Source organism: Bombina bombina, chromosome 5 (genome assembly GCF_027579735.1).
Source record: "Bombina bombina isolate aBomBom1 chromosome 5, aBomBom1.pri, whole genome shotgun sequence".
Lineage (NCBI taxonomy): Eukaryota > Metazoa > Chordata > Amphibia > Anura > Bombinatoridae > Bombina > Bombina bombina.
Window position 1 is genome coordinate 826,190,536 of NC_069503.1, and position 14,950 is coordinate 826,205,485.

Consider the following 14,950-nt stretch of genomic DNA (forward strand, 5'->3'; position numbering starts at 1 on the left):
TACATTTAGAAGCTTTGTTAATCTGTCTTCTGTCAGATAAATCTTCATTTCTACAGAATCTATAAGAGTCCCCAAGAATGGAACTCTTGTGAGAGGCAAGAGAGAACTCTTCTTTTCGTTCACTTTCCATCCATGCGACCTTAGAAATGCCAGAACTAACTCTGTATGAGACTTGGCAGTTTGAAAGCTTGAAGCTTGTATCAGAATGTCGTCTAGGTACGGAGCTACCGAAATTCCTCGCGGTCTCAGAACCGCTAGAAGGGCACCCAGAACCTTTGTGAAGATTCTTGGAGCCGTAGCCAATCCGAATGGAAGGGCTACAAACTGGTAATGCCTGTCTAAAAAGGCAAACCTTAGATACCGGTAATGATCTTTGTGAATCGGTATGTGAAGGTAAGCATCCTTTAAATCCACTGTGGTCATGTATTGACCCTTTTGGATCATGGGTAAGATTGTCCGAATAGTTTCCATTTTGAACGATGGAACTCTTAGGAATTTGTTTAGGATCTTTAAATCCAAGATTGGCCTGAAAGTTCCCTCTTTTTTGGGAACCACAAACAGGTTTGAGTAAAACCCTTGTCCTTGTTCCGACCGCGGAACCGGATGGATCACTCCCATTAATAATAGATCTTGTACACAGCGTAGAAACGCGTCTTTCTTTATTTGGTTTGTTGACAACCTTGACAGATGAAATCTCCCTCTTGGGGGAGATAATTTGAAGTCTAGAAGGTATCCCTGAGATATGATCTCTAGCTCCCAGGGATCCTGGACATCTCTTGCCCAAGCCTGGGCGAAGAGAGAGAGTCTGCCCCCCACTAGATCCGGTCCCGGATCGGGGGCCCTCGGTTCATGCTGTCTTAGGGGCAGCAGCAGGTTTTCTGGCCTGCTTGCCCTTATTCCAGGACTGGTTAGGTTTCCAGCCTTGTCTGTAACGAGCAACAGCTCCTTCCTGTTTTGGTGCAGTGGAAGTTGATGCTGCACCTGCTTTGAAATTCCGAAAGGGACGAAAATTAGACTGTCTAGCCTTAGCTTTGGCTTTGTCTTGAGGTAGAGCGTGGCCCTTACCTCCTGTAATGTCAGCGATAATTTCTTTCAAACCGGGCCCAAATAAAGTTTGCCCCTTGAAAGGTATATTAAGTCATTTGGACTTAGAAGTTACATCAGCCGACCAGGATTTTAGCCACAGCGCCCTACGTGCCTGAATGGCGAATCCTGAATTCTTAGCCGTAAGTTTGGTTAAATGTACTACGGCCTCCGAAATGAATGAATTAGCTAGTTTAAGGACTCTAAGCCTGTCCGTAATGTCGTCCAGCGTAGCGGAACTAAGGTTCTCTTCCAGAGACTCAATCCAAAATTCTGCCGCAGCCGTAATCGGCGCGATGCATGCAAGGGGTTGCAATATAAAACCTTGTTGAACAAACATTTTCTTAAGGTAACCCTCTAATTTTTTATCCATAGGATCTGAAAAAGCACAGCTATCCTCCACCGGGATAGTGGTGCGCTTAGCTAAAGTAGAAACTGCTCCCTCCACCTTAGGGACCGTTTGCCATAAGTCCCGTGTGGTGGCGTCTATTGGAAACATCTTTCTAAATATTGGAGGGGGTGAGAACGGCACACCGGGTCTATCCCACTCCTTAGTAACAATTTCAGTTAATCTCTTAGGTATAGGAAAAACGTCAGTACTCGCCGGTACCGCAAAGTATTTATCCAACCTACACATTTTCTCTGGTATTGCAACAGTGTTACAATCGTTAAGAGCCGCTAAGACCTCCCCTAGTAATACACGGAGGTTTTCCAATTTAAATTTAAAATTTGAAATATCTGAATCCAATCTGCTTGGATCAGAACCGTCACCTACAGAATGAAGCTCTCCGTCCTCATGCTCTGCAAGCTGTGACGCAGTATCAGACATGGCCCTAGAATTATCAGCGCACTCTGTTCTCACCCCAGAGTGATCACGCTTGCCTCTTAGTTCTGGTAACTTAGCCAAAACTTCAGTCATAACAGTAGCCATATCTTGTAATGTTATTTGTAATGGCTGCCCAGATGTACCAGGCGCCATAATATCACGCACCTCCCGGGCGGGAGACGCAGGTACTGACACGTGAGACGAGTTAGACGGCATAACTCTCCCCTCGCTGTTTGGTGAAATTTGTTCAATTTGTACAGATTGGCTTTTATTTAAAGTAGCATCAATACAGTTAGTACATAAATTTCTATTGGGCTCCACCTTGGCATTGGAACAAATGACACAGGTATCTTCCTCTGAATCAGACATGTTTAACACACTAGCAATAAACATGCAACTTGGTTACAATCTTATTTAACAAAAAACTGTGCCTCAAAGAAACACTAAACGATTAAATGACAGTTGAAATAATGAACTGAAAAAACAGTTATAGCATCACTCTTTAAAAACAACACAACTTGTTAGCAAAGGTTTGTTCCCATTAGTAAAGTAACACTAATTAAATTTTAAACATAAAAATCACAGAGCAACGTTTTAAAACACAGTCACTACATAAGTCTCACAGCTCTGCTGAGAGAATCTACCTCCCTTCAAAGAAGTTTGAAGACCCCTGAGTTCTGTTAGAGATGAACCGGATCATGCAGAAAATACAAGAGTAACTGACTGGAAATTTTTGATGCGTAGCAAAGAGCGCCAAAAACGGCCCCTCCCCCCACACACAGCAGTGAGAGAGAAACGAAACTGTCATAATCAAAACAAGCAAACTGCCAAGTGGAAAAATAATGCCCAAATATTTATTCACTCAGTACCTCAGAAATGCAAACGATTCTACATTCCAGCAAAAACGTTTAACATGGATTAAATACCTATTAAAAGGTTTAATGTACTTTTACAGAGTAATTCCGGTGAAATACCATCCCCAGAATACTGAAGTGTAGAGTATACATACATGTCATTATAACGGTATGGCAGGATTTTCTCATCAATTCCATTCAGAAAATAAAAACTGCTACATACCTCAATGCAGATTCAACTGCCCGCTGTCCCCTGATCTGAAGCTTTTACCTCCCTCAGATGGCCGAGAAACAGCAATATGATCTTAACTACTCCGGTTAAAATCATAAGAAAAACTCTGGTAGATTCTTCTTCAAACTCTGCCAGAGAAGTAATAACACGCTCCGGTGCTATTGTAAAATAACAAACTTTTGATTGAAGTTATAAAAACTAAGTATAATCACCATAGTCCTCTCACACCTCCTATCTAGTCTTTGGGTGCAAGAGAATGACTGGAGGTGACGTAGAGGGGAGGAGCTATATAGCAACTCTGCTGGGTGAATCCTCTTGCACTTCCTGTAGGGGAGCAGATAATATCCCAGAAGTAATGATGACCCGTGGACTGATCACACATAACAGAAGAAACTAAGGTGTTATAGTAATTATTAATAAAAAATAAATTCCACCCATATCGCCCTGCCCTAGTGTAATCTAGTAGTATTTTAGTTTGATAAGTTCAAGAATATACTGTATTTCTGGCAATACTACAGAATATAGAACAAATTTGCAGCAACTCCAGCTCATCTGGTGTATATATATTTCACTTTATATTGCTAATGCATGTTGTAGACTTTCACTTTCCTCTCATATCTGCTGACTGTAATGTAAATATGATGAGTATTTATTTATTTTGAAGATATAAGCAGTAGACTTGTGCATGGCGGAAAAATTTGGTTCGGTTCGGATCGATTCGGATGTTTTTGAATTTCGTTTTTTGGATCGATTCGAATTCGGAAAAAAGCAAATGCATTCGCTTCGGATTCGTTTCGGATTTGAATAAATTTGGCTGGATTCGGTTCGATTCGGAAATTCGGAATTTCGGTATGTGTTAGGTGGGATGTGCTGTGTATTAGACTAGTATTATGTACTGTATATTAGGTGTAACCCATAGCAGAGTGATATAACCTAATATACTGTACAATACTAGTGTAATCCATGGCCATCCGAATTAGTTCGGATTTATTCGGTAGATTCGGTACTATCGTAATTCGGAAATTCGAATCAATCCAAATCTCTGAATTTAACAAATTCGGCCGAATTTCGATTTGTTCCGAATCGAAACGCACATGTCTAATAAGCAGTCATCTTTTTCTTCTAGATAGTTAAATGGTGTCCTTGGATAGATATAATCTCTGGTATAAGGCACAATCTGTTAAGGTATTGCAGCGTGTTGTTACTGTTATAAAAATTGTCAGCTTTGGTATCACATAGACCCTTAACTTCGTAGCCATGTATGCCTTACAGTATTTGCTGATCTCTGTATTGAACCTTCTCAAGGCTGTGTATGGTTTTTCAGCATGAAGGTTCAAATATCACTGATGGTCACTGCGATGTCTGTGATTTGAGCCGCTTGTGAAAGTGCGCTTCTCAAGATGGCGTCATTTTCAATAACGCTGCGTATTTGTTTCCCCTGTTCTCTCGGTCTAATCTCATACCATTTCTCTGTTGAGGGACTCTCTCATAGCCTGGCCCCTTCCTGCTGCAGCCTATTTGATTTCCGAAGCTGCTGTGAGGTGTTTATGTTGAGTGATTAGAATGCCCAGACCAGAGCTCTATCTGTGTGCGGCCATGTTCCGGAACGGCCATGCTCCGCCCCCCCGAAAGAAATATATTTTTAAATGTTTAACCACTGCTGTTTCATACACATGATATAATATTGTGAGTACTATCTGCCTTTAAAGGGAGATTGTACATTTTCTCCCCTTTAATGTGTTTCCAGTAGTCTATGTTACTATTTTATCTGCTGGAGTATATTTAATTGTCTGCAAATAGCTCCCTTAACTTTATTTTGTTATTAGAAATAGCTATACTTGTCTGATTTTATTTTCTGTAGACAAGCTATGTAAAAAGGAGACAATAGCATAGGTTCATCTCCCAGTGTGGGGTAGGAGGGAGCAAGAGATTTTGTAACTGAAAATAGCTAGCTGTGCTCATTCAGCCTCCTCAGCCTTAATTAGCATTGTAATACTTAACATAGGTAACATTATCAGGTCTGCTTTACTTACAGGCTCAGCCCATTGTTATCGAAATATCATAGAGAGCAACAGGTGATGGTTTTAATGAGCAAAGCCAGCTTTTTTAAAAAACAAAATATACATGAAGGTACAATTTCCCATACATTAAATACTCTTGGATATAACAAGACATTTGGAAGAAAACAAATGTTATAGTGTCTCCTTAAGTAAAAAACAAAACTGTATACAGACCATTTGGGAAGTTATCATGAATGGATAATCAAATAGCTGTTTTGGTTGTGTATGTTTTGGTTAAATGAAGGCTATTGAAGACCCTGTAATAGTGCACTTGGAAAACCTGTGAAACTGCTACTTCTAATATTTTTTCACATATTTAATCCGGTTTTCTTGGTGCAAAACATAAGTAATTTGAGCATTTTTACTAGTTCCATAGGCAGCTTTTAAGGACTGGCTTTAAAAAAAGAAGACATAAAAAAAAGACGTCAAACTTGTCTGTGATAATTCTGTACTGTAATTCTACGGGTTTGGAATAGGGTTTCACTGTGTTTCTGTATGTTTTACAGACTTTATACCAGAAACAATCAGCTAATCTCAGCATGTTATATTTATGCACATATTTTCATCCTTCAGGTACAAAAATAACGTGCCTATCGACGATCAACTCCATCCTGGGAAGTACAATATTGAAAGCGGATATGGCATTCACACAATGGAGATTACCAAGTGAGTAGAAATAAATGAGCTCAGAAATATTACATGTCAATCAATCATAATGATTATATATCAAGTAATCAATTAATTATCTTTGCTTATGTCATTTTTATAAGACTTTTATAACTGCATTGCAATTCAAATCTATGGATTATATTTACTAAAGGGAACATTAATAAGCTTCTAATTTGAAAGGAGGCTCCAAAAGTACAACAAATGAACTGGACAGATAATTCTCACTGGAGAGAAAACTCTCACATTGCTTAAAGGATTACTAAATACAGTAGAATCACATAATTAACAGGTGCATGATGAACAATAACACCTACTCTGAATTTCAAATAAGCAGTAGATTTGTTTCCGTCAATTTTTTTTTCTCTCTCCCATTTTTCTGCCCCCCTGTATCATGTGACAGTATACGTATACCCTGTGAGCTTGTGCACATGCTCAGTAGTATCTTGTTCCCAGAAAGTGTGTATTTAAATAGACTGCACAAAATTTGAGAATGGAATTTATTTGGAAAGTATATTAAAACTACTGCTCTATCTGAATCATACGTTTATTTTTACTTAAGTGTCCCTTTAATATAGGTCTGTTTGCAGTGGTGTATTTAGGTTTTGTGCTGCCCTAATCCACCCCACCCCCCAGGTTTTAGGCCTTTTTTGGCCATAATATGTTTTGCTCATATAGTAACATAAATTTTTTTTTTGTTAACCAGGGCTTGAAAAGCACTCACATACATACATATACAGGCACAAACACATATAAACAAACACAGATGCATACACACATAGTGTTATACATATATACATGGTCACACATGCACACAAACACACATCTCTACCTATCACTGCAATATATATATATATATATATAAACCCCCAAACACAGATTTCTTGAAACAATACTTCCCCAAACACAATACTGAGTGCTGAAAGCCAACAGAACTAAAGGAAATAGCTACCTACATAAATGAAAATGTCAGAGTTACCTCGAAACTGTAAGTTCCATGGGCACTCTCTTTTTATACCAACCTTGAATGTAAGCTCCTTGGGCAAAATCTCCCATTATATACCTGTATAATATTTCTAAAATAACTGCAAGCTTCTTACAAATATAGCCACAAAAAATGTGCTGCCCCCTTCAATTTGCCGCCCTAGGCAAGTGCCTTATTTGCCTAGGCCAAAATATGCCCCTGCCTGTATGTAATAGTCAAGTAAATTATGATATTTTTTATGAGCATAAGACAGGACATAACCACACACACATTAGACACTGTTTTTAAAAGTTTTGCTGTATAACTTTGTGCAGTTACTAGGGCTAGGCCATACTGTAAAATCTATTTCAAATATTTTAGTAAAGCTGTAACATAGTGGTTAATTTCTATAATAATTAATCATTTGAGAGGAGCTGTTTTTAAAGATTCTGCATTTTTTCCCCTTTACTCACCTTAATTAATCCAGATATGATTACAGATCTATTTGTGAATCAGAAATTAATTATTGGAATATTCATGAAACTCCTTTAAATGAGATCCTCAGAAGAATACTGAACTAGTTTGCAGCTGACACAAGTTATAGATGTCTGACTTCTCTGCTGCTACCGTGATAACAATCCTTTTGTACAAATGACTGTATTGTTTCATAGGGTTTTTCAGTGTTATTCAACTGTAGCTATAAAATAGAGACAAACCAGCTATCTGAGTTTTGCTCTGTTACAATTCAAAAACAAGGTACTAGATTGCACAAAAGATAAAGTGTAGGGTAAAGGGATAACAAAATCTTTAATACTATACAAATTATAACAATTTTAAAATGCTTATACCTATGTTTGAATTACTTTTACTTATTTCATAAGAGTTACAGGATAACAGAATTTAAAAACAATTTAATGTAAACTGTAGACAATTCAGTAATTTTAAAAACACACAAAAGCATATAAAAAAGACACATTCAATGGCAACAAATGTTGCAACAATAAGTACTGAACATGAAAAGATTCCAAATTGATGTTGGAGCATTCAGGTTTTTTCAGCTCTCAAAAGTCTTGTTCCTAGTAAGGGAGAAAAAGATCTCCTTAAGCGAGTAGCACAATATTGAGATACAAAAAACAATCCGTACTCACAAGTTCGACTAAAGTCTTGCAGCTGGAAGTCGGATTAGGGCGTCATACACTGCAATAGAAGTCGCTTTAAGGAAAGCCTTTCATCCTCACGATAGTCGCAGGCTTGCTAGGGCTTGTCATCTACAGACAGCTTATCAGCCTAAATTTAGCTAGAGCAAGTTTGTGTGCAGTCGCTACCTGGTCGTTAAGTTCAAAGCAGCTGCACACAGATCGTCTCCGCTGCGGAAGCCTCAGTAGGACACAACTGAGCAATGCGTTTAACCCCCCCCCCAAATCATGCCACATGATTATTACACCTACAGAAAACTGACTCCATTATTTAACCCCATTCAGTGTTGTGCCTTTTCATTCCCTTGTGCTAGAGCTGTTGCACTTATTGGGCTAGATTACAAGTGGCGCGCTAAAGCAATATCGCAACTGCGCTAACTTGCGTGCGTATTACAAGTTGGAAGTAAATAAGTGCGCTCAAGCACAAATATAATTTTCGTTCATTGGGTTAGCGCAACTGAAGACTATGAGGCTCATTTATCAAGCTCTGGATGGAGCTTGAGGGCCTGTGTTTCTGGCGAGTCTTAAGACTCGCCAGAAACAGCAGTTATGAAGCAGCGGTCTAAAGACTGCTGCTCCATAACCCTGTTTGCCTGCTCTGATGAGGCGGACAGGAATCGTCACAATTTTCAACCCGATCGAGTACGATCGGGTTGATTGACACCCCCTGCTGGCGGCCCATTGGCCGCGAGTCTGCAGGGGGCGGCATTGCACCAGCAGCTCTTGTGAGCTGCTGGTGCAATGCTGTATTGCTCTCCGCATTCAGCGATGTCTGTCGGATCTGATCCGTACTGTCGGATCAGGTCCGACAGACATTTTGTAAATCAGCCTCCTAGCGTAAAGTATAATGGGTAAAAAAAAATGTGCACCAAACACAACATAAGTACACTAAAATAAAGAGTTACACTCAAATATACAGTTTATAATAAAAAAAAAAAAAAATGTAGTTAAAGAACGACACTTCACTACTAACACAGTGATATCAAATTTTCCAAGATATATATATGACAAATCAAGATATACTCAAGCTTTTTAAAAACACTTATACAGCATATATATCACCAGCAAAAAGGATATATACAACCAAGTGTGTCACATTGACTTCTTGCAACACGTACAAAGGATTTCCAGATACTGACTGCAGCTGTTCCAATTACTGCTATTACGCTGGTTAGCACACACAAAAACTCTAGGAAAGGGAAAAACACACAAGAAGGAGGGCAAGGCAGATCTAAGTGTAGTAAAAACAGTCAAATGGTATTTAATGATATAAACATATAAAATGTGCACTCATACAGTATGACCTCATAAAAAATGTATTATGAAGTATATTAACCCCTTAACGACCGACGACATGCAGGGTACATCCGCCAAAAAAAATACACTTAACGACCAAGGACGTACCCTGCACATCGTCGGTCTTGGAAAGCCTGAAGGCTCGCCAGAAACACAGGGCTTCAAGCTCCGTACGGAACTTGCGCGATATGCCCCATAGTCTGTGTTTTTGAAGAACAGTGCACACGATGAAGTCTGAGCTCCTTCTACCGGTACCAGAGCCGTTGTGCGTGCGTATCCAAAGACCGCAGCATGTGATGATACATGATACATTTTATATCATCTGCACACCTACATCCTGTCTGTTGTATAGAACCCTCTGAGCACTACTAAAGTTCTTTTTTACATTTTTATAAGGTCATACTGTGTGAGTGCACATTTTATATGTTTATATCATTAAATACCATATGACTTTTTTACTACACTTAGATCTGCCTTGCCCTCCTTCTTGTGTGTTTTTCACTTTCCTAGAGTGTAATAAAAAGTATTCATATAAATATTAATTAAGGGCTAGATTACAAGTTTGCTGGCAAACGATAATTAACCAGCCATTACAAGTGGCTGGTTATTGCTACCGCAAGCTCACGGTAGTAATTAGCGCTTAGAAAATTCATTATTTATTATATTAATTTTATAAATGTGCCCCAAATGCCCCCAAAATACTGTGTAGTGTATTTTATTTAAAAAAATAAAGATAGTTGCATCTATTTTTTAATAAAATTACTGCACTAGGCAGTATTTTAGGTGTAAAGTTGGTGGGAGTGGGGTGTCTATGGGAACTTTGTGTTCCCTGTAAATATATATGTATATGCTTATATACATACAGTATATGTTTATGTGTTAATATGTATATATACACATAGTAACACATACATATATATGTGTATAAGCATATTCATATACCGGTATATTTAAATTTACTGCCATCGCAGCGCTACTTATCACCTTAGCTGCGCTTAGATTCGAGGCTCCCATTGGAGTCTATGGAAGCGTGCTTGTAAACTGGCCCAAAATGTTTTATAAGATTTAAAAGGTATATGGTATATGACTAGGTATTTGACTGTAAATGGCTATATTGTATATATATATATATATATATATATATATATGTCTAAATATGTGTGTATATTATAGTGCCCTCCACTACTATTAACACCCTTGGTAAATGTGAGCAAAGAAGGCTGTGAAAAATTTAACCTTTTTATCTTTTGTTCAAAAAATACACAAAAATACTCTGTTGTCATGGATATCAAACAATTGCAAACACAACACAGGTTTATCTTTGTTAAATATATGTGTGGCATAATTATTGGCACCCTTTTAGTCAATACTTTGTGCTACTTTCCTTTGCCAAGATAACAGCTTCTTCTCCTATTAATGCCTGATAAGGTTGGAGAATAGATGGCAAGGAATCTGAGAAAATTCCTCAATACAGAATCTCTCCAGATACTTCAAATTTTGAGGTAGACGCTGGTGGACTCTCCTCTTCAGTTCACCCCACAGGTTTTCTATGGGTTTCAAGTCAGGGAACTGGGATGGCCATGGCAGGACCCTGATTTTGTGGTCAGTAAACCATTTTTGTATTGATTTTGATGTATATTTTGAATCATTGTCCTCCTGGAAAGATTCAACTTTAAAGTTTCTGGCAGAGGCAGTCAGGTGTTCATTTAATATCTGTTTTTTTTATAGTGCCATGTATCCTAACAAAATGTCCAGGTCATCTGGCAGAAAAACAGCCCCAAAACATTAAAGAGCCACCACCACATTTAACCGTGGGCATGAGGTACTTTTCCATATGGCTACTTCTCTGTGTGTGCCAAACCCACTTCTAGTCGTTGACCGCAGCGTAATTGTAGCTAGCCTGATTTGCCCCATTTATCAAAGCCTACAGACCAGCAAAAGTTGAAATTTGTGACGTAATATACAATCCGCCTCTCTCAAGCCGACACAGATCGATGCTTATGTCATTACAAATGTTCCAAATACAAATTCGGCACTATCTGAGAACTTTTGCCATTTATCAAATTTCTAACAGGTACGCTTCGCCACTATTCCGGCCCAGCGTACCTGGTTTTCAGTCCGCCACCCTGGAGGCTGCGGATGCCATAGGAATCAATAGGAGTCTGAAAGCAGTGAAAGCTTATGTTCGATGCTGCCAGATATCCCATTGATTTCTATGCTAGAATAAAAGTTATGTTTACACCTAACACCCTAACATGTACCCTGAGTCTAAACACCCCTAATCTGTTGCCCCTGACATCGTTGCAACCTACATAATTTTATTAACCCCTATCCCGCCGCTCACCGAGCCCACCGCCACCTACATCATGTTATTAACCCCTATCCCGCCGCTCCCGGACACCGCTGCAACTAAATTAAGTTATTAACCCCTATCCCGCCGCTCCCCGAGCCCACGGCAACTAAATAAAGTTATTAACCCCTATCCCACCGCTCCCGGACACCACCGCAACTAAATAAATGTATCAACCCCTAAACCCCTGGCCTCCCACATCACTACCACTTACTAAACCTATTAACCCCTAAACTGCCAGCCCCCCACATCGCCATAAACTAAATTAAGCTATTAACCCCTTAACCTAACAACCCGCTAACTTTACATTAAATATTAACTCATCCCTATCTTATAATAAATGTAAAATAAGCTATATTAAACTATTAATGAACCTACCCTAACTATTATACTACAATTACATTAAACTATATTAAACTATTCATTAATCTACCCTAACTATTATACTAAAATTACATTAAATTACATTAAACTATATTAAACTATTAATTAACCTACCCTAACTATTATACTAAAATTACATTAAACTAACAATTAAATTAACTATATTACATATTTAAACACCTAACCCTACTCAAATTATTTAAATCTACTATTAAAAATGACTAAGTTACAAAAAATAACAACTAAGTTACACAAAATAAAAACACTATGTTACACAAAATAAAAAATAAATTATCAAATATTTAAACTAAACTAATTACACCTAATCTAATAGCCCTATGAAAATAAAAAAGCCCTCCCAAAATAAAAAACCCTAGCCTACACTAAACTACCAATGGCCCTTAAAAGAGCCTTTTGCAGGACATTGCCCCAAAGAAATCAGCTCTTTTACCTGTAAATAAAAATACAAATACCCCCCAACAGTAAAACCCACCACCCACACAACCAACCCCCCAAATAAATCCCTATCTAAAAAAACCTAAGCTCCCCATTGCCCTGAAAAGGGCATATGTATGAGCATTGCCCTTAAAAAGGGCATTTAGCTCTTTTTCAGCCCAAACTCACTAACCTAAAATTAAAACCCACCCAATAAACCCTTAAAAAAACCTAACACTAACCCCCGAAGTTCCACTTACAGTTTTTGAAGACCGGACATCCATCCTCAATGAAGCGACACAAGTCCTCAGCGAAGCCGGCAGAAGTCTTCATCCAAGCCGGCAGAAGTCTTCATCCAGACGGCATCTTCTATCTTCATCCATCCGGCGCGGAGCGGCTCCATCTTCAAGACATCCAGCGCGGAGCATCCTCTTCTTACGATGTCTTCTGGAGAATGAAGTTTCCCTTTAAATGATGTCATCCAAGATGGTGTCCCTTACATTCCGATTGGCTTTCAGCCTTTCATCCTATTGGCTGATACAATCAGCCAATAGGATTAAGCTTGCATTCTATTGGCTGATTGGAATAGCCAATAGAATGCAAGCTCAATCCTATTGGCTGATTGGATCAGCCAATAGGATGAAAGCTCAATCCTATTGGATGGCTGATTGCAACAGCCAATAGGATTTTTTCCACCTTAATTCCTATTGGCTGATAGAATTTTATCAACCAATCGGAATGTAAGGGACGCCATCTTGGATGACGTCATTTAAAGGGAAACTTCATCTCTCAGAAGACGTCGTAAGAAGAGGATGCTCCGCGCCGGATGTCTTGAAGATGCTCATCGCCCTGTACTTGGTGCGCAGCTTTTTGACAGCTTCTTTTATAAATATGGAGAGCGTATTCAGGTCCGTGGCCGCAATGTTAGGCGAGCATATTGGTGCCCTTGAATGCAGCACAGTTGACGGCTTGATAGATAGGCCTCTTGGTGTTTATTGCAAAAAAGTTATATTTTGGTTTCATCTGACTGTGGAACCCGATCCCATTTGAAGTTCCAGTAGTGTCTGGCAAACTGAAGATGCTTGCTGTTTTTGGTTGAGAGTATAGTTGTTTTTTTCTTGAAACCCATCCAAACGCCTTTTGCAACTTCTTAATTATTGCACTGATGGTGGAAAATGGCATTTTCAATGCTTTTTCTATTTTCTTATAGCCACTTCCCATTTTGTGAAGCTCAACAACCTTTTGCTGCACATCACAGCTATGTTCCTTGGTCTTACCCATTGTGATAAATCTAGGGAATTTAGCCTATGTGTTACCTCATATTTATACCCTTGTGAAACAGGAAGTTATGGTTGAACTATTTCCTGTTCCTAGTCACCCAGGTGTACTAAAAAAAAAAGTAAAATATCAATGGGAATATACTTCAAATATATTTTTCTCATATGAATCCATAAGGGTGCCAATAATTGTGCCACACATATATTTAACAAAGATGTTTTATCTATTTTTTAATTTTTGGACAAACCTGTGTTGTCTTTGCAATTGTTTGATATCCATGAGAGTAGAGTATTTTTGTGTATTTTTTTAACAAAAGATCAAAGGTTAAACAATAAAGAAAAAAATTTCACAGCCTTCTTTGCTCATATTTACCAAGGGTGCTAATATTAGTACATTGCACTGTATATACATGTGTATTTAGGTGTTTATATATGTATATAAAAACATATAAACAAATATATACACACTTTGGGGCACTTTCTACCTCAAAACTTGAAATACATTTTTTATGCATTTTAATATGTTTTACTATTTTAATGTACATAGTTTACATTCCAATGTTCTTCACTTCACGTCGCATCTATCATAAGGTGTGGAGAGCTTAATTATTCTGGTGTGAAGAACGTGGTTTCGCCTGGCATAAGGTTAAGGCTGCAAGGATTCTTTCCTTTCTCCAGGAGGGTCTGGAGAAGGGCTTTTCTGCTAGTTCCCTGAGGGGACAGATTTATGCCCTATCTGTTTTGCTACACAAGAGGCTCACAGAGCTCCCTGATGTGCAATCCTTCTTTAAGGCTCTGATCAGGATCGGACCTGTGTTTAGATCTAATGCTCCACCTTGGAGTTTGAATCTTGTTCTTAAGTTTTTGCAACGGGCTCCATGTGAGCCTATGCATTCAGTTGACATTAAATTGTTGTCCTGGAAGGTTCTTTTTCTATTGGCTATTGTGTCGGCATGCAGAGTTTCTGAAATGGCTGCCTTGCAATGTGAGTCTACTTATCTGGTGTTCCACACTGATAAGGCTGTCCTACGTAGCTGTTTGGGTTTTCTTCCTAAGGTGGTGTCTGATCGTAACATTAATCAGGAGATTGTGGTTCCTTCCTTGTGTCCTAATCCTTCTTCTTCGAAGGAACGTTTACTTCATAATTTGGCTGTGGTTCAAGCTTTGAAGTTTTATCTTCAAGCTACTAAGGATTTTAGACAAACTTTTTCCTTGTTTGTTATCTACTTTTGGGAAGCGTAAGGGTCTGAAGGCTTCTTCAACTTCCTTATCTTTTTTGTTGAGGAGTGTTATAGGCTTAGCTTATGAGTCAGCGGGACTTAAATCT

At 38.6% G+C, this 14,950-nt stretch overlaps 1 protein-coding gene across 1 annotated transcript in view; it reads left to right on the forward strand.

Moving 5' to 3' along the window:
- The window catches only part of MYOM1 (myomesin 1), a 216,646-nt gene that overhangs the window by 78,882 nt on the left and 122,814 nt on the right, over window positions 1-14,950 (forward strand). The window contains exon 6 of the mRNA XM_053714953.1: window positions 5,629-5,721. Within this exon, the coding sequence (XP_053570928.1) occupies window positions 5,629-5,721 (93 nt within the window). The remainder of the gene's footprint in view (window positions 1-5,628; window positions 5,722-14,950) is intronic.